This window comes from Mustela nigripes, chromosome 2, assembly GCF_022355385.1.
Source record: "Mustela nigripes isolate SB6536 chromosome 2, MUSNIG.SB6536, whole genome shotgun sequence".
Classification (NCBI taxonomy): domain Eukaryota; kingdom Metazoa; phylum Chordata; class Mammalia; order Carnivora; family Mustelidae; genus Mustela; species Mustela nigripes.
Window position 1 is genome coordinate 216,995,388 of NC_081558.1, and position 25,857 is coordinate 217,021,244.

A 25,857-nucleotide genomic window follows, 5' to 3' on the forward strand; every position below is an offset into this window, starting at 1 on the left:
TAAAAGATTTTATTTATTTATTTGACAGAGATAACAAGTAGGCAGAGTCAGGCAGAGAGAGAGGAGGAAGCAGGCTCCCTGCTGAGCTGAGAGCCCGATGTGGGACTCAATCCAAGGATCCTGGGATCATGACCTGAGCCGAAGGCAGCGGCTTAACCCACTGAGCCACCCAGGCGCCCCGACCCTAAAACATTTTTCAATAATTACCTCTCACACCCCAGATGTGAGAGGTAATTAGTTAATTTAAATAATTAGTTAATTAAATAAATAAATTAGATAATTGGTTTAATTAATTAAATCTATGTACATGAAAGGTTAAGGTCATGACCTAGGGCAGTGGTTCTCAAAGTGACACAGAAAGCTGATTTTGCCCTGAGGAGACACTTGGGGATATCTGGAGGCGTTTCTGATTGTCACACTTCAGGGGCTAACAATGGCCTCTCTAAGGGTAGAGTCTAGGCATGCTGATGACTTCCTACACCACAAAGGAAGGCCCCACAATGGAAGATTCTAGTGCTGAGGTTGAAAAGTGATGCTCTAGGCACAGGCACAACCACTCAAGCCCAGGGTTAGCACAGACCTCAGTCACCACATGGGGTCTGACAGTCCCCTGAGAAGACGAAACCAAGGGTCCCAGACCCAAAAACACGGGGCTGGTCAGAGGCAGAAGCGGAAACGGCCGCCAGGCGTCGCGTCCCAGCCCACCTTCTCCTCCACACCGCTTGCCCGCGGTAGTGCCAGGTCGTGGGAGGACAAGGAGAAGCGGCAACAGGGAGAGGTGACTGTCACGGACACAAGAGTCTCTGCTATCGAGTCTCAGGTGCTCTGATGTCCACGACATGCGTGAGTTTACTTGTCTGTAAATTTTAATTTTTTCTAAGTTTTTCTTTCAATTCCAGGAAGTTGCATAGTATAGTATTAGTTTCCGGTGGTAGAACACTTCCGTCCATCACCAGTGCTCATGAGGACAGGTGTCCCCCGACGCCCCATCCCCCACGTCCCCCAGCCCCCGCCCACCTCCCCTCCGGTGACCACCAGTTTGTTCTCTAGAGTGAAGAGTCTCTTTCTTGGTTTTTCTCTCTCTCTCTCTTCCCCCTCTGCTCATTTGTTTCTTAAATTCCACATATGAGTGAGATCATAGGGTATTTGTCTTTCTCTGACTTATCTCATGTAGCAGGATACTCTCTAGCTCCAACCATCTTATTGCAAATGGCAAGATTTTACTCTTTTTCTATGGCTGAGTAACTGTGCATATAAACTACCTGTTCTTTCTTCATTCACCAGTCGACAGACACTTCATCTGTCTCCATAATTTACCTATAATTTACCTAGATAATGCTGCTACCAATACAGGTGTGCACATATCTTTTAAAATTAGTGATCTCCAGTCTTTTGGGTAAATACCTAGAAGTACAATTGCTGGATGGCAGAATAGTTCTATTTTTAACTGTTGGAGGTATGTCCACACTGTTTTCCAGAGTGGCTGCCCCAGTTTGCATTCCCACCAGCAGTGGAAGAAGGTTCCTTTCTCTCCACGCCCTCGCCAGCATCTGTTGTTTCTTGCATTGTTGATTTTAGCCATTCTGACAGGTGTGGGGTGGTATCTTGTTGTAGTTTTGATCTGCATTTCCCTGACAATGAGTGGTATTGAGCATCTTTTCATGTGTCTACAGGTCATCTGGAAGTATTCTCTGAAGAAATGTCTACTGATGTCTTCTGCCCATTTGCAACTGGATTATTTGTGTTTTGGACATTGAGTTACATCTGTTCTTTATATATGTTGGATACTAACCCTTGATCAGATATGTCATTTACAAATATCTTCTCCCATTCTGTAGGTTGCCTTTTAGTTTTGTTGGTTGTTTCCTTTGCTGTGTGGAAGCTTTTTAATTTGATGAAGTCCCAACAGTTTACTTTTGCTTTTGTTTTTAGTTTATTTTGCTTTTGTTTTTAGATATGTAGAAACATATCTAAAACGAAGTTGCTTTGGCCAATGTGTTCTCCTCTAGGATTTTGATGATTTCAAGTCTCACATTTAGGTCTTTTCCATTCTTAAATCATTTTTTTTAAGATTTTATTTATCAGACAGAGATCACAAGTAGGCAGAGAGGCAGGCAGAGAGGGCACAGGAGAAGCAGGCTCCCTGCTGAGCAGAGAGCCTGATGCAGGACTCAATCCCAGGACCCTGAGATCATGACCTGAGCCGAAGGCAGAGGCTTTAACCGCTGAGCCACCCAGGCGCCCCGGTTCTTAAATCATTTTTGTGTGTGCTATGAGGAAATGGTCCAGTTTCATTCTTTTCCATGTTGCTCTCCAGTTTTCCCAACACCATTTGCTGACGAGATGGTTTTTTTTTCCCAAGTGGACATTCTTTCCTACTCTGTTGAAGATTAACTGACCATACAATTGTGCGTCCATTTCTGGGTTTTCTATTCTGTCCTATTGAGCTATATGTCTATTCTGGGCCAATACCATGCTGTTTTTTTTTTTTTTAATACTATACTGTTTTGATGACTACAGCTTTGAAATAATCTGAAGTCAAATTGTGATGCCTCCAGCTTTGTTTTTTTTTTCCCCAAGGTTGCTTTGGCTATTTGGGGTCTTCTGTGGTTCCATACAAATTTTAGGATTGTTTGTTCTAGCTCTTGAAAAATGCTGTGACACTCTATACAGAAAACCTGAAAGACTCCACCAAAAATCTGCTGATAAACAAATTTAGCCAAGTCTCAGGATACAAAATCAACACACAGAAATCTATTGCATTTCTATACATCAATAATGAAGCAGCAGAAAGAGAAATTAAGAAAACAAGCCCATTTACAACTGTACCAAAAACAGTAAGACACCTAGGAATAGGGGCACCTGGGTGGCTCAGATCGTTAAATGCATCTGCCTTTGGCTCAGGTCATGATCTCCAGATCCTGGGACGGAGCCCCGAGTCAGGTTCCCAGCTCAGCAGGAAGTCTGCTTCTCTCTCTCCCTCTGCCTCTCCCCCTGCTTGTGCTTGCTCTCTCTCTCTCTCTCTCTCCCAAATGAATACATAAAATCTTAAAAAAAAAAAAAAAGACACCTAGGAATACACTGAACCAAAGAGGTGAAAGACCTGTATTCTGAAAATCATGAAACACTGATGAAAGAAATTAAAGACAACACGAAGAAATGGAAAGGCATCCCATGCTCATGGATTGGAAGAACAAATATTGTCAATATGTCTATATTACCCAAAGCAATCTACACACTTAAGGCAATCCCTATCAAAATACCAAGCACATGTAGATGTTTTTAAAGACTTCTTGTTTTAGAAGGCAGAGGAACTATGTGACAACTGAGCCAAGGTTACTGTACTGTCTGCTCCCCAGAGGACAGTCTTGGTATGAGAGATGCATAAGCCCCCATGGTCTCTGTGAAGCAGGACTTTAATGAAGTCATCTTCCAGTGAAATTCACAAGATATAAGTGACAAATTTAAGTGGGTACTTCCCAATTCTTTATGAGTTCCCATGTGAGCCCCTCCAAGTCGAAATAAATAAGGTCAAACTGAGTTCGTATGTTCGGCAACAAGGCTGCTTTACCTGCTGGCCAGCCACCTCAGCCCCACACGCCGGCCAGCAATTCCAGCAGCTCGGACTCACAACTTAGCAGAATGACAAATTACATTCATCACAGGGCTTTGGGGTCCCAGCAAACAGCAGAGAATCCAATCACCAAGTCTGCCTTCTGTTTAAAAAAAGACCTCAAAACAGGGTACCTGGGTGGCTCCGTTGGTTAAGCAACTGCCTTCAGCTCAGGTCATGATCCTCAGGTCCTGGGCTTGACTCCCACATTGGGTTCCCCTGCTCTGCGGGGAGCCTGCTTCTCTTTCTCCCTCTGCCTGCCACTCCCCCTGACTGGCGCACGCACAAGCGCGTGTGCACTCTCTCTGTGTCAAATAAATAAAATATATTTTTTTAAAAATACCTTAAAACAATTTAAAAAGTGGAGCAACACAAGCCCCCTCCTTCTGAAGGTGCCATGCGAGCCTAGAAAAGGGCCGGGCTGAATCAGGACTGGCCCAGACACCGTTGGAGTCTCCATATCCAGTTCAAAGCAGTGTTATCAATTTTTTTTAAATCACCAATTTTTAAGGGATTATGAAGAAAATGTCTACACAGGATCTACCTCATTCGGATTTTAGTAATGAGGGATAATGCCATGAGGAAAAATAAGATTTCGTCTCTGTTTCACAGCAGAGAATGGCCCTACGAGTGGCACAGGATAGGGCACAGAGGAAAGAGCGACAGAACAGAGCAAAAATATCGCAAGTAAATCTAACAGTCACAGCAACAGATCTGTCTCACTGAGTTCAGAACAGGGATACTCACTGCTACCTATCACTTCCCACTATACTGAGGTAGTGTTTATTAATTATCTAGTTATCCGGCTTTATCACTTACAGCAGGTTTGCCACAGAACTCTACCTTAGAGTAACTATACTCATTGGGAGACTGTTGGGGTTTTCGGAATCCTTTAATTACTCTACCAAAAACAGCAGCAAGAGCTCCGCTTACGCTTAAGGCTCCTACTTTAACCAGATGTTAATAAAGTGATTCCAAGTAACAAGCAGCTAACGTACGGTTTTGTTTTGCCTCCTTTCCAGGCACAGAACTAAAGAGAACACGCCAGCCCATCCTGTGCTTCCCAGATCAGTCTTCTTCCTGACCGAGTATATCCCAATCGCCTGGGCGATGCCCCACAACACACACACTGCGTGGCTACCCCAGACCCACCCAACCAGGTTCTGTGGGGTCAGAACCCCAGGACACTGAAAACGTTCCCGGGAGACGTTCCTACTCACACAGCTGGGCCGTATTCGCCACCCCAGACACACGGCTAGCAGTCCCCGCGTCTCCGAAGGACGACTTACTTGTCACGATCCCAGCCAGAGCAAACACAAACTGATTCTCATCAGAATCCGGCTCCTTGACATCCCCATCCAGTGACTTCACGAAACTCTCCATGGTCTGACCAGTGATGCTGAAAAACTTCAAAGCTTTCTCCTGAAAGTGTGGAAAGGAAAGGGTCACACCCCTGCGCAAATACTGGTGCAAAACACAAGGGCACAACAGGAAGCCTCCGCGTGAAGGACAAAAGCAGTTCTTAAAAGTCCACTCCCGTTACAAGTTCCCATATGGAAAAGAGCAAAAAAGAGGAAGTCTGGAATCCGTAGAAAAATTACGCTGCAGCCCGATGGAAAGAGCAAAATGAAATACACGGGAGGGAACGGAGCAACCTTGCGCAGCAGTGGAAGTACCGGGGGGTTCACCCCGAGTCCACTAGGAATATGCGAGCAAAATACGTTCTCTGTTGGGTCCAGGCAGGAAACCACAGGTTTCAGCCACCGGAGAAGAGCTTTCCAAACAGAATGTTAAGAGAAGCGCCAGCACGTCGGGAGACGGCGGCGGTGAGCAGGTGGGCGGGCACCTCGCATCTCTGTTACTCAGCGCAGGTCCCTCCCAGCACCCCGAACTGCTGAAGCGCCTCCCGGGGGCACTCGGGTTCAGGGAGACCTTCAAGGCCGACGCCCCCACCAACCGCACAAGGCAGCTCCACGGCTCCACAGTGTTGTGAGACCGGGTTGTGGGGATGGCACAGCTCTGGAAATTACCTCAAGCCGGCGCGCTGCACACTCACAGCGGCTGGGCTTTACGGTAACTGAGCCTAACAAAGCTCCACAGATGTTAAGACACAATCCATCTGCACCTAAAGTCATGCGTAACTTGTTTCTCCAGGTCGCGAGGCGTCCTGTCAAACCTTCCTGCACCTGTTCCCCGTGCACAACCTCACCGTCCGCGTAGAGCGCAGCCACACGCGCCGGCCCGTCTGGCGCTCAGGCACCGGGCCTGCCTTCCCTGCCGCGCACAGCAGGGCCCTGCCTGCGCCACCGGGCCAGCGTTCCAGTAAGTCCTCCCGCCTCGCTCCCACGCCTGCCCCTCCTATCTACCTCACTCGAGGTCGGCACCATCTTCCCGAGGTCTCTCGCCCCGTCACTCTCTTTCTCAAGACCCTCAGGGGTCCACTCGTGCCACCTACTAGGTAAAATCAGCAACCTAGCACCTGAGGCCTTCCAAACTCACGCACCGTCCTTGTTCTGTGACGTTACCGCCCCCGGCCCTGCCGTGCTAACCCCCCGCTCTGGGTCCACTGACCCAGGCACCGTCCCTAAATCTAACTTCAGGCATCTCAGCCCGTGCCTCTGAGGATGCCACTCCTCTCCCTCCCCATGCATGCCCTTGACCCCGATTCCAGCTCCTCAAAGCCCATGTCAAATCTCTCTTCCTCTGGGAAGCTTTGAGAGAGAGCGCGCGAGAGAGAAAGTGTGTGTGTACTATTAACATGCGTATGTAAAGTAACATGAAACTTTCAACAAATCAAATACCATGTTACCAGGAAATAACCTGCGTTACAGGGTGGATATGACAACCTCTGTGAACCCCATTAAGTGTATGCAGAAGTCAAGGAACGATCGTGAAGTGCAACGGTCTGGGACAGGAGGGTTCTTCTGTCGTTCATCTTACATACCCCCAGAGCCCCAGCTCTCACAGGCCCTGCACACCGCCACGCCAACGCTACCGGACGGATGAACGGAAGACATGGATGTCATCTGTGGGTGCCTTAGAGGACACACGGAGCCCTCTGGGGCCCCTCCACACGGATGGGCGATACGCGGGAGCGCAGGGGGCATGCTTACTCCTCCCAGAATGGCCTTGACCACGTCCTCACTGCTGGAGACGCCCCACAGCAGGGTGCAGGCTGCCGCCCCCATCTCCGTGCAGTACTCTGCCTGCTGCAGGAGCTGCTGCCTCGCTTCGTTCAGCTGCTGCCGAAGAGCGAGCTTCTCCTAAAATCAGAACAGAATAAGATCCGCCAAATGAACAGCATTCAACCTTCAAATACCTCTACCAGGTTTCTTACTCAAACTGTTTTTTAAAAATGCATGCGGGGGCACCTGGGTGGCTCAGTGGGTTAAGCCTCTGCCTTCAGCTCAGGTCATGGTCTCAGGGTCCTGGGATCAAGCCCCACAATGGGCTCCGCTCAGCGGGAAGCCTGCTAACCCCTTCTGCCTGCCTCTCGGCCTACTTCTGATTTCTCTCTCTATGTCAAATAAATAATCTTTAAAAAAATAAAGATTAAAATTAAAAAATTAAAAATGCATGCAGAATTACAGAAAACAGTTGGCAAATGAAAACTAATCCTTAGACAGTCACGATCCATATTTTTTAAAAGTTCAGAGAAAAATAACGCTCTTTAAAAAAGAATGCACTGCTGCATTAGAGCTTGTAAGTTTCACCAAAAACTTGAACCAGCTTCAACTAAAACGAAACGTAAAGCACCAAGAGTTGACGCCAGTGGGGGCACCTGAACCAAGTAAGGACTGAATGCAGCCATCCACAGAGCACCGTTTGCAGTAGAAGGGCCCCCTCCAGCCGGCTCACTCGAGTGGAAGGACAGCAGAGGACACAGCTAAGCGCGGCTAGGACATCTGGGGCAGAGACAGGGAGAAGTGGGAAGGAGGCGCCCAGGCATGCCGGTGCCAGTGTGACGGGAACATGAGGGCCAGCCGGCAAACCTCAGCCAGGACTGCTAACAGTGAACCGTCCTCCTGATGTGCCCTTAGACCTTACGATCACTCCTAGACTCGTGCCACGTGGCTCTTGGCTCGTATGGGGCTTCCTGGCCTCCCCAGCCTCCACCCCTGGTTGCACTGTTGCTGTTACCTGAAGTTCCCTCAAAAGGTGAGAGCGCTTCCTTAAACTCAAGAAATATAGAAACCTGGTGGCTCAGTCGGTTGAGCGTCCAACTCTTGATTTCAGCTCAGGTTCCGCTCTCAGAGTGGTAGGATCAAGCCCCATGTCAGGCCTGACAGTCAGCTGGGGGTCTGCTTCCGTCTCCCTCTGCACCCCCTCCCATTTGCATACACGCATGCTCTCTTCCAAATAAATCTTTTTTTTTTTTTTAAGATTTATTTATTTATTTATTTGAGAGAGAGACAATGAGAGCGAGCATGAGCGAGGAGAAGGTCAGAGGGAGAAGCAGACTCCCCATGGAGCTGGGAGCCCAATGCGGGACTCGATCCCGGGACTCCAGGATCATGACCTGAGTCGAAGGCAGTCGTCCAACCAACTGAGCCACCCAGGCGTCCCTCAAATAAATCTTTTTTGAAAAGTTAAAGTGTTTTAGGTTTTTCTTTTAGAGAGGTGAGTGCAGGTCAGTTAGTGGGGAAGAAAAGGAAGCAATGGGCCACAAATCAAACTGTTGCCTTCACAGCTGGACGGAGGGCGGTCCATTCACAGCTCCCTGGGGAAGAGGTATTTGGTATGCAGAGAACCATACACATCCAGACCTATATTCACACTCACTGTAGGAGAAAAGATGGTCACTGAACTGACGAAACACGCTAATACTGCCTTAGGTGATTACAAATCCTGGTTTCATCCTAATAACTAGTCTGGATTCCTAGATGTGTTCCTCAGGGGTCTGCAGCTGAACCCACAGAAGTCAGGGGGACATGTGCAAACCTACATCAAGCACTCCCTTTCCAAAATCTAGCTTTTCTCACAGTTGAAGCAGTCTGTATTCCAATTAGTCTGGTTATGATGACCTTTGACAAGATCACACAGTAACTGCTGAGAATGACCAGACAGGACTGTCTTCACCACAGTCACATGTGGTGCTTACAGGCACATATGCCCTGGCACAGGGCTGCACATTTAGTACAAGAATATCAAGAAGAACTCAACAAAAGTAATTCCATTCACAATAACTTCAAAAATAAGAAAAAGGAATAAACTTAAGAAAAGCAGTTTAAGTCCTGTATATAAAAACTACAAAGCATCACCAAGGAAAAGTACAGAAGATCAATCAATGGAAAGACATACCATGTTCATGGACTGGAAGACTAATATTAGTAAGATGATAATCTCTCCAAACTGACCTACAGATTCAATGTCTACCAATCCCTGCCATAATTTCAGCAGGCTTCTTTGTTCAAAGAGATTATCCGATTCTAAAATGCATATGGAAATGCAAAAAAAAAAAAAACTTGAAAAAGAAAAACAATGTTAAAGAGGACTAACACTGCCTGATTTCAAAAACAAAAACAAAAACTTATTATAAAGCTACAGAAATCAAACCAGTGTGGTACTAGCATAAACATAAACATATAGACCATGAAACATTAATATTTATGGCAACTGATTTTAGCAGAAGTACCAAGGCAATTCGATGGAAAAAGTATAATCTATTAAACAAATTGATGCTAAAACAACTAGATAAATATTCATATGTATAATAATATATATGTATTTCTTAAAAGAGTTTATTTATTTGACAGAGATCACAAGTAGACAGAGAGGCAGGCAGAGAGAGAGAGAGAGAAGCAGGCTCCCTGCTGAGCAGAGAGCCCAATGCAGGGCTCGATCCCAGGACCCTGAGATCTTGACCTGAGCCGAAGGCAGCGGCTTAATCCACTGAGCCACCCAGGCAACCCAAAATAATAATAATATTAACTCAAAATGCATCACAGACCTAAATGTAAAATCGCCAGGAAAAAGTGTCTCTGGCCCTAGGTGAGGCAAATTTCTTAGATGTCATAACAAAATCATAATCCATTAAAAAAACTGAACATCAAAATCAATAAACTAAATTATTTCCTTTTTTAAAAAAATATTTATTTATTTAGAGAGATAGTGTGAGAGAAGAGAGAGCAGAAGCAGAGTGGCAGCAGAGGCAGAGGGAGAAGCAGGCTCCCCACTGAGCCAGGAGCCTAAGGTGGGACTTGATCCCAGAAGCCTGGGATCATGACCTGAGCCCAAGGCAGACACTTCACTGACTGAGCCACCCAGGTGCCGCAAGAAACTCAATCACAGGAAACAAACAGGGTTGTTGGAGGGGGAAGGGGTGGGGGGATGGGTAACCAGGGGACAGGCATTCAGGAGGGCGTGTGATGGAGTGAGCTCTGGGTGCTCTATGCCACTGACGAATCACTGACCTCTACCATGGAGACTAGTCACACACTGTGTGTTAACTACACTGAATTTAAATTTTTTTAAAAAGATGATGTTGGTTGGGAAAAAGGCCAAAGTTGTACACCTGAAACTCATGTTAACATTATATGTCAAGTTTGTTTCAGTAACAAAAACATAATTTAAAAAGGTAAAAGATGTGAACAGACATCTGTCTGAAAACTACACAAATGAATAATACACACGTGAAAAGATACTCACCACAAGGACAATGGAAATGAAAACCACAGTGAGATACCATTACACACTCGCGAGAACGTCTGTAACTCAAAGGACCAGCAATACCAAGTGTCCACAAGAATATGGAAAAGCAGGGCCTCCACGTTTCCCGGGTAGAAAGCAGGACAGCACACGCGCTCTGCCAGACGGTACGGCAGGTCCTCACGAGGTGAGCCACACACTCACTGTCCGGCCCCAGAGCCACGCCCCCGGGGAGCCCCCAAGAACAATTACAGTACACACCCCCACGAGCACGTGTACGTGCACATTCAAGGCAGCATGACCCGTCAGAGTGAGAAGCTGCGGGTAAGTAAATGTCCGTCAACGGGTAAAGAGATCGAGAAAGTGTGGTACTGCAGGAAGGAATGACCGACGCGCTAATGTGAACGAACTTCCAAAGATTACACGACGGAGAAGACGACCTGTTGTGTTTCTGTTTCTACGAAACATTCAGAAGACGCAGACCGTTAGAGACAGCAGGTCTGGGGTAGCCTAGGGCAGAGCCAGGGACCGAGGACTAAGCATACACAGATACGGGATGGGAGTGTGGGATGGAAGGTTCTGAAAACCCGACAAACCCCAGCACCCGCTCGTGATAAAAATGCTTAGCAAACCAGCATCCGAAGGGAACGTCCTCAAGTCCATAAAAAGCATCTACAAAACACTGCAGCTACAATCGCATTTCGGCCTACAACGGGGAAGGCTGCAAGCAAATGGACGCAGGAGATACACAGCAAATCTCTGTATTTTCCACTCAACTTTGCTGTGAACCAACGGAATACTACTCAGCCATAAAAGAGAACAAAACCAGAGCGCCTGGGTGGCTCAGTCTGTTAAGCGTCTGCCTTCGGCTCAGGTCATGATCTCAGGGACCTGGGATCGAGGCCTGCATGGGGCTCCCTGCTCAGCGGGGAGTCTGCTTCTCCCTCTGCCTGTCTCCCCTCCCCCCCACCACTCCTCCTCTGTCTCTCACTTTCTCTCTCTCTGATAAATAAAATCTTTAAGAAAAAAAAAAAGAAAATCTCACCATTTGCAATGACATGGATGGAACTAGAGAGTATTAGGACAAATACCAGACGATCTCATTTACACATAGAATGTAAGAAACCAAACAGACAGACAAAGGGGACAAAAGGAGAGAGGGGCAAACCAAGAAACCGATTCTCAACTACACAGAACTCACTGATGGCGACTGCAGGGAGGTGGGCGGGGGCTGGGGGAAGTAGGGGTGGGGGGTCAGGGGCACCCGTCCTGAGGAGCACTGGGTGATGTACGAAGTGCTGAATCACTGTATTGTTCATCTGAAACGGATACAACTCTCTATGTAACTACCTGGAATTTAAATAAAAACTTAAAAAAAAAAAACCCCAAGATCTATTTTTTTTTAAATCGTCCTTAGTGGTGAGAGATTGCCTTCCCCCAAGGTCAGGAGCAAGGCAAGCTGTCCGCTCTCGCCACTCTGATTAAACACAGTGGCAGAAGTTCCAGAGCGTGTAGAACACAGAAGAAACAAAAGGCAGAGACAGTAGAAGAACTAGCACTTTCCCTATCTGCAGATGCCACGATCGTCTATGTAAAATCTCAAGGAATCTAAAAAAATCCTCAGACTTCATAAGTGAGTCCAGCCAGCTCACAAGCTATAAGATCAACACACAAAAAGCAATCTCGTTTCCGTGTGCTAACAGCAAAAAAGTGAAAACTAAAATTTAAAACACAACACCACTCAAAATTGTTCCAAAGAAAATGAAATGCCAGGTACCTGGGTGGCTCAGTCAGTTAAGTGTCTGCCTTCAGCTCAAGTCATAATCCCAGGGTCCTGGGATCAAGCCCCAGGGATCATGACCTAGCTGAAGGCAGATGTTTAACGACTGAGCCACTCAGGTGCCCCACAAATAAAATCTTGGGGAAAAAAAAAGAAAAAAGAAAGGCATTCCAGCGCTGGTCCCATGCCTCCCACGGCCAGTCTACAGACCACTCTGAGTCAGCGCTACAGGCCTACGCCTTGCCAAGACTTAGCACTGTCTGCCCGGGTCGGCCCCGCGATGCTGGTGGACCTCAGCAAGTAGTCTGGGCCCCTGACCCTGCAGGAAGTCAACAAGCAGCCAGGACACCCACTGCAGGTCAAATACACCAGGGCAGAGGTCAGACGAGCTGGGCAAAGTGTTGATGCCAATCAAGGTTAAGAATCAGCCCACCAGTATGGCATGGGATGGCCTTGACCCAGGCCTTGGTCACGACAGACCCAGACGCTCCCAGCAGGGCAATGGCTGCCTTCTCTGGAGGTCGACATGGAGGGCAGTGTCATCAGCAGCAGCACACTGCTCTCCAGTTACATGGGATCTGGGCCCCCACGCCTTCACCTTTATGTCTGTCTGGCTGCTTTACGAGCAGGTGGGCCGCGGAGGTGGGACAAGGCCGTTCTCAGCAGCCAATCCAGAGACCGCTCTGGTAAATTCGAAGTGGCATCTTCCCACGAAAAGTATGAGCCTGGGCCCCTGGTGGCCAGCACGTGTTCCGGACTGAACAGAATGACGACGTGTCCAGCTCGGTGAGCAGCTGTCTGGAGGCAGAAAGGAGCCCAGAGCAGGGAAGAGCCTGGAGACGCCGAGCGGTATCTCGATTCGGGGGTGCCGGTAGATTTCCCCCTTCCCTGCTCCCCTTCTCCCAGACAGAGCTCGGGCTGACCTTCCCTTCTGCCTGTCCTTTGTAATTCAACAGTCATACCTTTATGTTCTGATCAAATCTGAACTCTGTCTTGGAGGACATGTTGGTGCTAGGATGGCATAAATCATCAACATAAGAAGAGCAACTCAGAATTTAAAGAAGAAAAAATTCAGGTGAGAAGATCCGGTCTACGGGAATAGAGCAGAGCATCAACGATTCTTTAAGGGAGGTTTTAAAAAAACAGATTTTTTTTTTTAAACCAGGTTCCTTGCTGCTGCCTTTGCGAGTCTGAGTCTGGAGTTGGCCTGACGGCACCTTCTGGTCCGTCTTCATGACACCGCCAGCCCCCTAGTATGCTATGTCGGAGACTGGTTACTGGGGGTCAGTGTCTCTGGTTCCTTTAAAGAGGGTACTGGAAGGAGCTACAGGGAGAGTCGCTTTGTGGCTCTGCGCGGTGGTCTAGACGAGCTGTGGGGCTGGGTGAGAAAGCCCCAGGTGTCCGCCATTAAACTGATCGCTCTTCACTGGAGGAAGGAAAGCCAGTCTGGAGTTTCCAAATGGTGTATTAATTCTGCAACTTGCTTACAGTTGAATAAAAATAAAAACGTTCAGTGAAACCAAAAAATAAAAAAGAAAGAAAATGAAAGCCTTCAGTAAAAATCTAAAAAAACGTGTATAGGATCCGTGTGCGGAAAATTACAGGCCGCTGATGAGAGAGATTAGAGACAACGCACAGAAGCGGAAAGACGTGCTTTGTCGACGGACGGCAGAACACGACAGACAGGATCGCGGCTCTCCCTAAACTCACCTGCAGGCATGACGCCGTTCCCATCAAAATCCCAGCACGAATGTTTACAGACACAGAGAAGCTTATTACAAAATGTATATGGAGAAGTAAAGGGCCTTTCTAGACAATTTGGGGAAAGAAATGTTCGACAGGAAGAAACCTTTCCCCAACGCTGGGGCTCACTACATGGCCACGGTAACCTGGCCAGTGAGCTCTGGCGGGAGAACAGCTCCCGGACACGAGAAGCCAGAACACGCCTGACGGACCCCCCAGAGGTCTAGAGCAGGTCCATGGAAGAAACAGCATCTCTTCCACCAAGCACAAGAGCCCCTGGAAAAAAAAAAAAAAAAAAAAAAAAAAACCTCAACCAAAATTTATAACTTAAACAAAACTTGCCTCAACATGGATCAAGAATTTAAACATAACATAGGAAAATATCAGACAAATGGAAATCGTGGGGACCTAGGGCCACAGGGAAAGTTCCTAGAGCACAAAATCCACAACCACAGAAGAAAGCAAGCCACAGACAGGACCCCAGCAGACGGAACGCGTGTGCTCCGGGAGGACCCCAGCAAGAGGGGGAGCACCTCACTCCCGCCTGCCACGAGCGGTCGGCAAACCGCCCGTCCAGTAACGGACGTCTGCCTGGCGGGTGGTAAGACCCTCCCAACGGGCAAAAGCAGCAGCTCACTGGAAAGTGGGCAAAAGACACGAGCGGATCCAGGAGAGGACGCGCAGACGGCCAATGAGCATGTCGGCAGGCCTCGACGCGATCAGCCGGGAAAGAGCCGCCAAGTCAGGCCAGCACACGCCTGCCGAAACAGCCGAAACAGAACCAGCGACACCACCAGATGCCGGGTAGGACGCGGAACAAGGCTGCCAGAGGGAAGGTAAAATGGAGCAGCCGCTCTGCTAAACAAGTTGGCGATTCCTTACAAAACCAAACACGCAGGGGCACCTGGGTGGCTCCGCCCCGACTCTTGTTTTTGACTCAGTCCATGATCTTACAGTGGTGGGCTCGGGCCCCGTCAGGCCCCTCACTCGGCAGGGAATCAGCTGGAGAGTCTCTCTCTCCCTCTGCCCCTCCCCTCACTCATGCCCCCTCTCTTTCTAAAATAAACCAATCTCTTAAAAAAAAAAAAAAAAAAGAATTGGGGCGCCTGCGCGGCTCAGTGGGTTAAGCCTCTGCCTTCAGCTCAGGTCATGATCTCAGGGTCCTGGGATTGAGCCCCACATCGGGCTCTCTGCTCAGCGGGGAGCCTGCTTCCCCCCACCTCTGCCTGCCTCTCTGCCTGCTTGTGATCTCTCTCTGTCAAATAGATAAAATCCTTAAAAACAAAACAAAACAGGAAACATGCATTAGCATGCAACCCAGTGACTGCAAATTTAGGCATTTACCCAAAGAAATGAAAACGCACGATCACACAGAAACCTACGCACGGATGCTCACTGTCCCGCTCTTGGTAACAGTGAAAAGCCGGAAACCACCCAACTGTCCTTCGAGGGAGGAAGTTAGTTAGATAGCTGTGACAGCTCCGTGCTGTGGAATAAAAAGGAACAGACTCCTGATTGCAAAAATTTGGATGAATTTGAGGGAAAAAAGTCATTTTCATGACATCCCCTTTCCGTGACATTCTTGACATAAAATTACAAGGACTAACATGGCAGCTACGTGTTGGTGGTTGCCAGAAGGCGAGCGCGGGGAGCAGGGGACGTGTGGCTGCAGCAGGGGGCCGTGAAGGGACGTCCATGCTGATCTCCGAGTTCACCCTCTAGAAGATGGTGGTGGTCCCAGGAACGTCCCCGTGGGACAGAACTGCACTGGGGGGGCGCCTGCGGGGGTCAGTCGCTGACCGTCCGACTCCTGCTCTCCACTCAGGTTCTGATCTCTGCGTCATGGGGTCGGCTCCGTGGGGCCCCACACCCAGCAGGGAGTTTACTCGTCCCTCTCGCTCGGCTCCTCCCCCAGCGCACACGAAGTAAATGAAATCTTCTTTAAAAAACTGCACAGAACCAGTTAGACACACACACACAGAAGTGCGTGCGCACCGGTGATGGACAGACACACCCCGAGGGTCGTCCCCCTGGTCTCCCGCTCGTGCCACACACCGCAGTGAGCCCAGATGCTGCCACGGGGCACACTGGGCGCAGGGCACAGGGGACCTCCCTGGATTTCTCCGTACCTTCCTGCCATGCATAATTCTTTTTAAAAACTTTAACCAAAAGCAATGTGGGCTGTGGTAATACTGCACACGCACACACAGTCACTACAGGTGACCCAACTCCACTGGCACGACAGGTCTCTCTGTCACACGAAACATCTCTCAAGAGAGCGGCTGGTAAAGTAAGAAACAGTAATTAAGTCCTGACAAGTTCACGTCGGTAAAGTGGATCCTCATGGGGCACTCTCCGGCCGGCCCCCGAGTCCACGGCAAGGCCCAGCTGGCCTCGCACTGATCTGATTCAACCACCACAAGCAAGCTTTCCTTGCCCGGTGGCCGTTCTCGGGGGGCAGGGGCCGGGGCTGCGGCTCGGCTAGCACACGTCTTTATGAGCTGGAGCCCACACTGTGTTTCCTCATCGCATCGTACTGCCTGGACCCAGAAGCTTCTGTCTGTCGCGCGTGACGTCTGCCCACACCACAGCACTTGCTGGCAGAGCTCTCATCTGGGGTCCGGCCCCTGCATTCCTTCCGGATTGCACAAGTCTAAAAGAAGCTTCCAGAGTCCGCCTCATGATCTGTGCAGACCTGGACAGAGACCACAGAAAAGGCTACGGAAAAGGCAGCTGTCCCTTCTGTACAACGAGAAGAGACGTGGCCTTGCCACGGCAAACTTGAAAGGGCTCCCCTCTGTATCACGGTGGCAGGACAATTAAACAGGAAACTTCAGTGGAAACAGGAAATCGTTTAATCCAAAATATCTGCACATTTTAACTCAGGGCAAACTGTCAGGGCAGGAAAACGCTACTCGTCTGACCTTCCTCTACCAGGCCCTTTCATCCTCTACGCTCGCGCTTTACCGGAATGGCTTATTTTTTTCTGTTCTTTATTGATTTAAGAGCGTGCAGAGGCACGCACGAGCCCATGAGCAGGGGAGCGGTGCAGGGGGAGACGCTCTCAAGCTGGTGCCACACCAGCACAGATCTCAGGGTCAGCACCACCTGAGACCATGACCTAAGCCAAGTCAAGAGTCAGATGCTCAAACTCCTCAGGCCCCAGGTGCCTGGGCGTACTTTTAAGTGTCGCATCTGAAATGCTCACAAAGCGCCCATTTTCCCTATCCTTATTGATTAAGGAAGAAAAGGAAAGCGAAGATTCTGCCCAGTTAAGTCTCAACCTTAACAAGGACGTCTCAGCAATTTCAGTAAGTCACGAACCGACAGGCATGTGGCTAACTTTTACCAAATTCCTTCTGGTCTGCCGGCCGACTTCCTTGAGACCAGGAACCCTTGGGGCCCCGACAAACGAGCCAGCCCTCCACCTTAGCTCAGCGTGACCTAGCCTAGGACAAAGCTAAGATTCAACTTTCATTATGTGACACTCGACCTCACTCAGTCTCGAGACTAAAACTCTTTCCCTGACCTTTTCTGCTTGCTCAGTATTAAAGTCTGTACAAAACCCACCAGTTTGGGGGAAAGTCCACAGCAGCCACAAACCGTCGGAACTCCCTCCCGTAAGGAGGCAGCGTGACCAGACACTCCGCAGGAGGCAACGGGCCTGTGACCCGCTACCTGGCCCCCTCCAGGCTGACAGCGCCTCCTGAGCCCGCCGTGCCGGGACGACCACGGGAGAAGCACGGACAGCGGCGGGCCACCCGCGGGTACACAGGGAACGGCATATGCTAGCTACTGTTCCTCGTACTGTTACCGTCTCAGTGGTTAAAAATGAAAACATACACACTTCAAATTTCATCAGATGTGGCAGGACCATTCCAGTTTTATAGACGAGAAGGGGAAACAACTAAGTCCACACAAACACCATGAATGTGTAATTTTGAAGAAATACTATTAGTCTCAGCAAATAATAAAACTCATCGGCTACTTCTAACATCAACAATTCATGATCAGTAATGATCCCCTAGGTTAAGTACAAATATTTCTAATTAATACATCTCTGATTATAAATTATAATGTGCACTTTTTTCAAGATTCTTATCATGCTGTGGCTTTTAATGTCCAAGAGTGGTCTTTTTTTTTTTTAAGATTTTATTTATTAATTTGATAGAGTGAGAGGGAACACAAGCAGGGGGAGTGGCAGGGAGCCTGACATGGGGCTCAATCCCAGGACCCTGAGACCATGACCTGAGCCCAAGGCTGACACTTCGCCGATGGAGCCACCCGGGTGCCCTGAAGTGGGAACATAAAAATTAGGGGCGTGTGGGTGGCTCCGTTGGTTGAGCGTCTGACTCCTGACTCCAGCTCAGGCCATGACCTTGGGGGCCCTGAGATCTTCCCTGCATCTGGCTCCTCGCTCAGCGGCAAGTCTGCTTCTTTCTCGCTCTCCCTCTCCCACTGCCCCCACTCGCGCGCCCACACATGCTCTCTCTCTCAAATAAGTCTTTTAAAAAAATGAAAAGTAAAAAGAGTAATATAAACAGGAAGTGACAATCACAAGGCATCCAGTAAAGAGCCTCCACATGAAATGGTCAAAAAATCAAATGTTTGACTATTTTCCAAGCATTCAGAATTACACGTTTTATTATTATTTTAGGACTTACGCATTATTTTAGAGAGAGAGAGCACGCACATGCGCAAGAGCACGGGGATGGGGAGTGGGGGAGGGAGAGAGAGAGAGAATCTCCAGTGGACGCCTCGCTGAGCACTGGGCCTGACGCAGGGCTCGATCCCAGGACCCTGAGATCACAACCGGAGGGGAAATCAAGAGTCTGACACCTAATGGACTGAGCCCCCCAGGCGCCCCCATAATTCTGTACATTTTAAACTACAGTCTTTGAGGCTCAAGGGCTGGCGCGGCCGCCACAGCGCTCCGTGGGGTGTCCGGCAGCGGCCTGCGGGCCTCGTACCTTCTTCTCTCTCATGCTGTCAGCCTGCACGGCCTCCAGGCGGGCTCTGAAGTGCGCACAGTCTGTCCTCAGTTGCTCTACCTCTTGCTCTTTCCTTTCCAGGCCTGGAAAGAGAGAGACACAATAACACTCAGCGTTTCAAAGCACGAGTCCCCTCTGAGAACCCACCATGCCACATCTTTTAGGAAAACGGGCCCTGGCTGCTCAGGGGGGCTAAGTCACAGAACCGGGCCTTCGATGACCAGCATTCTAAAAGTTCTGCTTTCCAGGTTTCTGTCCGTTTTTAGCCCATACCAGACAGTACTTTTGTTGTTGTTTTCAGTCTTGGGTTTTAAGACCTCATTTTACTGCCAGACTCGTAGTCAAGGCTTTAAGGAAGTGGGTTATGTAAGAGACTGAAGGCAGGGCTGAGAAGCCCGCCTGCCTCGTGGCACAGACTTGGATCTGCTCCACAGCAAGCAGGAGGCGGCTCGGCACAGAGACAGTGGCAGCCGGGGCTGATTCACACCGACTGGCAGACTGACTCAGGAGGAAGAGCTGCGGCAGCTGTCAACAGAGGGGCGGCAGCAGCCGGGATCGGACCAGAAAAGGCCACCGTGAGAGCAAGGAGCTAAGGTTTTCTTCCTCTCCACGAGAGTCATTCAGATGGGTGATTCGAAAGCCCACAAAAATCCTCAAGATATCCACATTTGGGTCTGAAATCAAAATTGATTTTTAATTTTTTTTAAGATTTTATTTATATGACAGAGAGAGAAATCACAAGCAGCAGAGAGGCAGGCAGAGGGTGGGGGGGGGAAGCAGGCTCCCCGCTGAGCAGAGAACCTGATGCGGGGCTCGATCCCAGGACCCTGGGACCATGACCTGAGCCGAAGGCAGAGGCTTAACCCACTCAGGCATCCCACGTCTGATCAATTTTAAATAAAAGATATTATGATGTAGAAATACTGACATTTAAAAAGCAAAGAAATATAGGACTTAAAAATTTAAGCGTCCTGACTTCAGGCACTAAGAAATCTCCCATTTTTATGCGACCGTAGATTGAGAGCTGAGGGGAATGCAGCCCTCGCACCTTCTCCGACTCAAGCAGCAATGCTGTGGACAGTGGTCCCCACGTGTTACTGTCCATCAGGAGCCCCTAAAGGGCAGAGCTGCCAATTCAGGCCTGGGAACCTGCCCTTCCAGCAAGTTCTCAGGTGAGGCAGATGGCGCTGGTCTGGGAACAGACTTTGAGAGGTTCGGCTTCAGGACGACAGCCTGGTCTCTGGTCATTAACACAATGAAATCAACACACAACCAGCGAGAGCCAGCGCGAGCCCAGCACCCGGAACGAGGGGGCGGAAAACCAGAAGGTGGTGGGAAGCAGCAGCCTGCGAGCTGGCACTTCCCTCTACCTGAGGGGGAGACGGCTGGCGGCACTCGCTCGGGGGAGGTGCGGACAAGAGGAGGGGTGCGGCTTCGTGGTCCAGGGCTGGAGAAGGCGGGGGACTGCCAAGAACAGCAGGGCATCCCCGAAGCTCTGGAGAAACGGAGTCTGCGTGTTCCAGGGAACCTCTGTCCTAGAGAGAAGATTAGCACCTAAAGCTGCAAACTCAGTACAGATTCTGAAACCGGCTGGCAGGAGTGCTCTTAAAATGCGTTTCTCAGAAGCCACGGGAAATACAGTGGGACTATCTCTTCTGCTCAAGTCTTTCTTCTGCCACGTATCATGCCACATCGGGACCCTCCCCGGGATTCTGCTCCGCCTCCAAGCCCCGGCCGCCCAGGAAATCAGCCATCACTCCAGGGCTATGCTTGGACAGCTGCACACCTGCGCCGTATAACAACGTAAATGAAGACCTGCGTTATTTGTAATTATGAGGGAACTATGAAGTGCACGTGGTCAGCAAAAAAAAGAAAAATGGAACTAAAATAAAATTATTAGTGGTGCAAGCTTTTTCTTTCCAGCTCACTTCTGAATTTGCTGGTATCATCAAGCTGCACGTCACTCAAACGTGACAAAGGAGACACAACATCTCATGTCTACAAGCCGTACCTACAAAAATAGGCAGGAATTAATTCTGGCCGCCCAAAAGTTTCTCATTAGGACAACTTCACAGTCGCCCGCTGTAGCTGTACCTGACCTTGCCACAGGCTGCCATAATGAGGGGCAGGATCAGACATCCCACTCCCCGCCAGGTGCCCCACAAAATTCCCAGTCCGCACCCGCCCACCCCAAGCACCCTGAGGCGGCGGGCGCCTTTCCGCTGTACGAGGCCGCCGCCTGGTGGCCGGGGGGGAGCACTGCCACCGCCTTCCGACAAAACCCACACCTTGCTTTTCTCCCGAGGCCCCCAGCGGGGCCTGCAGCCCTGAACAAACCCCTGGCAAGGCAGACATTTTCAGGGTTCATTTTCCCATACACCCCAAATCCCTACAATGGCACTTGGAATTTTATAAATATTTGTCACACAGAAGAATTTCACTTCTCTACCCACTCCTTCTGCTACCCCTCGAACAGAGAAAAACACACAGCCACTGCGATTAGGCCTAATGATGAGAAGATGCTGCTTCCATGACTTTTTTTTAAAAACCAGAGAGAAGACGACACCTGTTGGTTAAGCAACTGCCTTTGGCTCAGGGCATGATCCCGGAGCCCCAGGGTCAAGCCCCGCCTCGGGCTCCCGGCTCCACACAGAGTCTGCTTCTTCTGACCTTCCCCCCACCCACGCTCTCTCTCACCATCTCTTTCTCAAATAAATAAATAAATAAAATCTTAAATAAAAAAACAAAACAGGGACAGAAGGAGTATGGACAGTGAATGACACATTACATATAGTCGAGACATGATCTTATCCAGCCTCGGTATCAGAACAGGAAAGGAGCTGCCCCCCAGCCGACACCGTCTTCTGACTTCTGGTCTCCGGCACCGGCCTCACTGTCGGCAGAGCGAAAGGGCGGCCAGGACGGACTCCCAGTGCAGAGACGCGATCTGCGCCACAGGCGTTTCCACGTCGATATGGCTTCCGAAATGCACATTCCTTCTTTAAGTTTTAGTAACACGAGAATGACTGTACCCCTTAAGCTAACGTGTTCACGGGAAGGGTGCGGAGAACTATCAGCGACAGGAGACAGCGCTACAAAGGAAAAGCTGCGCTTCTAAAATACCGAGCGAATACATGGAAGCCCTGTGAGAGAGATCACGGTCTCCTACCCTGCCTCTGTCACCGGCGCCCACACCAGGCGCAGTAACTGCCAGCTGCTTCACGTTAACATCAAAGTATTATTTTTGACCAAAACAGCTTCACGTTAACATCAAAGTATTATTTTTGACCAAAACAGCTTAAGATCCCAAATCCAAAAGAAAGGGTTTTTGGTTTTTTTTTTTTAATATTTCATTTATTTATTTGACAGAGATCACAAGCAGGCAGAGAGGCAGGCAGAGAGAGAGAGGGAAGCAGGCTCCCCGCTGAGCAGAGAGCCCGATGTGGGGCTCTATCCCAGGACCCCGAGATCATGACCTGAGCTGAAGGCAGAGGCTTTAACCCCGAGCCACCCAGGCGCCCCCAAAAGAAAGTGTCTTTAATAGCTCTTAACTTCTCTACGTCTGTCTCTAATAGGTTTAGAAAAGAATTCATAATTAGCTGCTGATGGACCCTGTCTTTGGAAGATGTGCAACAGAGCACCACCAAGTGGACAGTTTATGACAACAGAAACAGCTTCTCCCCTAGCTCCAGAGGCCAGTGTCAGCGGGCCTGGGCTCTCTCTGAAACCTGTGGGTGAGGATCCTTCTCTGGCTCCTCCGGCTTTCAGCAGCCTGGATCTTCCAGGATTCCCATCAGCCTCCACGGTCACTGGGCTTGCTCCCAGTCTCCTCACATCAGCTTCCCTGTGCACAGCTGTCTCTGGGTCCAAATGTACCCTTCCGCAAGGACACCAGTCATCCTGGATCAGGACCCATCCTAAAGATCTCATGTTCACTTAATCAGCCTGTCCACAGTGTAAGTTCAGAAAGTGGAAAAATGAGAATACTTCAGGGTTCATTAAAAGGGGGGGCTTTAGTTAAAGAGCCTAAGTGCATTTCAGATCCTTCTACACACTAGACGCCAGTGGAACAACACCTTAATTAACCGTAATTGTGTTTTAAACAAACCAAAGGGGGGAGAGGAAAAGAGTTGGAACCAGAACATGGAAATAGCATTTTTTTTTCCCCATGCTGCCAAAATTCTGCTCCCCAAACCGCTCTTCTTCTACCTTAAAGGCCACTGGAGTTTTCTTCTATAAGACGAAGATCACATGTGACTAACAGGAATCCGCTCTGTGCTGGCATTGCCAATGGACTTGGCAGCACCTGTGTCACCGCCGGCAGCATCTGAAGGTGGGAGCTCCTTGGGCTCCCTGTAAAGTCCCAGGGGAAAGGGGCAGGCTTTGTCCTTTGTGTGTCTCGATCTTACCTAGCAGTGCTTGACAGACGCCGGGCACATAGTGAACACCTCCCTAACGGACTTAGAAACTACGTTCACTGAACACTTGAAAATAAATGCGGTCACAAACAACTAAGATCGATCTTGCTGAAGTCAAGAGATCTGCTAACGTATTTCTCAAACCAGAGAGACGGGAAATGTTTCCGTTGATTGGCACATGAACGCCCAGTTAAAGACGGTGTCAGAGTGATACGTTCCAACACCGTCGCTGCTGTCTCCACCGTGGCTACCATCCCCCTCCTCTGTGCCCCTCGGGCCTACCCTCCACCACGCTCTGTGTTCCAGGAGTACGCAGTCTCCCAGGCTTTCAGCCTCCTCTTCAGTTGGGACAGTGACAGTCTCCACAGGGACCGGGGTCAGAGACCTGCTAGGACACCCGCTTCTCTGCGCCATTCCTGCCGACCTTCCAGCCGCAGTAACCACCTTCTGGGGGAGGGACCTGCCCTCGTGTGTACTGGCAGCTCTCGGGGCAGTCCTGGCACCGCAGTCCTCTAGTTGCCAGGGGTGACCCTCGTGCGTCTCCCCCAAACCCTGCCCACACCTGTGTGCCCTCACTACATTACACTTCTGGTGGCCCCTTTTGTTCTCACCGAACATTGGGCAGGAGACACTCTGATATTAGAGACTTGGGTCACTAGAAACTTTGGGTCATTATTTGATTTTAAAAATCTCTTTTGGGGCACCTGGGTGGCTCAGTGGGTTAAGCCTCTGCCTTCGGCTCAGGTCATGATCTCAGGGTCCTGGGATCGAGTCCCACATCGGGCTCTCTGCTCGGCAGGGAGCCTGCTTCCTTCTCTCTCTCTCTATCTCTCTGCCAACCTCTCTACCTACCTGTAATCTCTCTCTGTCAAATAAATAAATAAATAAAATCTTTAAAAAAAAAAAAAATCTCTTTTATTTAAAGACTTTATTTTTACGTCATCTCTACACCCAGCGTGGGGCTCAAACTCACACCCCCGTATCGCGAGTCCCCGCTCCACCGACGGGGCCAGCCAGGTGCCCCTGTAACCCCTTCTTGCCATCTCCTCTCCCATCAGACTGGCGCTCTCTCTCCTTCCCGTGCCCAGGGACCAGAACGCCTCGTTCTCTGAGCTGAAACAGAGGCTCCCTCTTCGCATTAACACCAGACTCTTGGGAAATTAATCTCGAAACACCCACCAACACTTTAGAGACCGCGCAGTACACTGGCCTTCAAACCCGCTGCTGACAACGTAAGAGAGCCTAAAGGACACGTATGTTCTACAAACACTTTTTCCATTTTACGAGGTTTCCCGAACTTTTTCAAACTTACAGAACATCGCATGAGTAAAAATAATACAGACAATACCCATATTCCTCTTACCCAGACGTATGTGCGGCAACACTTCACGTCTGCTCATCACTCCCCCCACCCACACACACACTAAGGATAATGTCCTACACACCTACTCGGCCTGGTTGTCAACTTTAGAAAAATTAGTATTAATACCTCTAACTAATCTACCACTGACATTCAGATTCTGTCGAAAGACCCCAAACTGCCCTTTACAGTATTTTCTGCTTCCCGGCACCACCACAAGTCCAGGGGCAGGTATGGCCTTCAGTTTTACCTTCAGCCTCCTTTAATTCGGATCGTATGCACGGCCTGTCTTTATGACATCACGGTGTGTTTTCAACAACTTAAAAATAACGACCACATACGTGGAAGGGCTTCCATTTCCAGCTGCGACCGCGAGGCGGCACAGCAACCTTCCCTTGGGGAATCATCAGGAGAGCGGAATTTAAACCAACTAAGCCCTCTGGAGGCATGTGAGAGTTACTGAGCTACGGGGGCCCTCGGGCCAGCACCCAGGAGCCAGAACAGGCCCTGCGGCACAGGAGCCCCACCTCCCACCCCTTTCCTGCCAGGGACCTTGGCATATTCCAAAGCAGCACAGGCAACAAGGCAGCAAAGCTGGACAGAGAAGTCAGCAGTGCACGGAGCTGGGAAATGAAAATAAGCTACAGAGCGGTTCGATAGCCAGGACTTGGGGTGGGCCGCGGTCCCAGAACAGACGGAAGCATAGAGAAGTGTGCTGAGGTCAGAGCCACCTTCTTCTTCCAGGCACTCAGCAACACGTCAGCAGCACACAGACGCTGCAGAGGTGGACAGACAGTGCAGGGGAGGGGGGATGACTCGTTAGAGAAATTACTACCATCCAAAGCCTCCACAAGTGTTCACTTTTTAAAAATCTGTTAATCAATAAAAAAAATTACCGAGATTACCAAGAGGGAAAGTAGACACTACAAGCAGACCAGGAGGTGACCCAGTCAATGGAGTTGCCAGATCCAGAGCTTTAAAATAACTGTGGTTAATGTTCCGGCAAAAGACAAGAAGAGAATTCCATTGGGAAGCTGGAATAAAACACAACCAAGTAAAAAATCAGTATTAAAAACTAGTAAGGGGGCGCCTGAGTGGCTCAGCGGGTTAAGCTTCTGCCTTCAGCTCACGTCATGATCTCAGGGTCCTAGGATCGAGCCTCACATCGGGCTCTCTGCTTGGCAGGGAGCCTGCTTCCCCCGCTCCCTCTGCTTGTTTCTCTGCCTGCTGGTGATCTCGCTCTCTCTCTCTCTCTGTGTCAAATAAATAAAATCTTTAAAAAAAAAAAAAAACAGCTAAAAAAC

At 49.5% G+C, this 25,857-nt stretch overlaps 1 protein-coding gene and 1 pseudogene across 8 annotated transcripts in view; one reads left to right on the forward strand and one right to left on the reverse strand.

Moving 5' to 3' along the window:
• Positions 1–25,857, reverse strand: part of HSF2BP (heat shock transcription factor 2 binding protein) — a 108,772-nt gene that overhangs the window by 70,940 nt on the left and 11,975 nt on the right. For 6 of the 8 annotated variants that reach the window (XM_059392451.1, XM_059392452.1, XM_059392448.1 and 3 more), the window contains exons 4-7: positions 20,146–20,310; positions 18,755–18,858; positions 6,727–6,876; positions 4,903–5,035 (exon numbers count right to left, since the gene is read on the reverse strand). In XM_059392451.1, coding sequence (XP_059248434.1) covers positions 4,903–5,035; positions 6,727–6,876; positions 18,755–18,858; positions 20,146–20,310 — 552 coding nt within the window. The remainder of the gene's footprint in view (positions 1–4,902; positions 5,036–6,726; positions 6,877–18,754; positions 18,859–20,145; positions 20,311–25,857) is intronic. The other 2 variants (XM_059392456.1, XM_059392455.1) reach the window with 1 other exon arrangement.
• LOC132012566 (phosphatidylethanolamine-binding protein 1-like) lies at positions 12,322–12,831 on the forward strand (annotated as a pseudogene).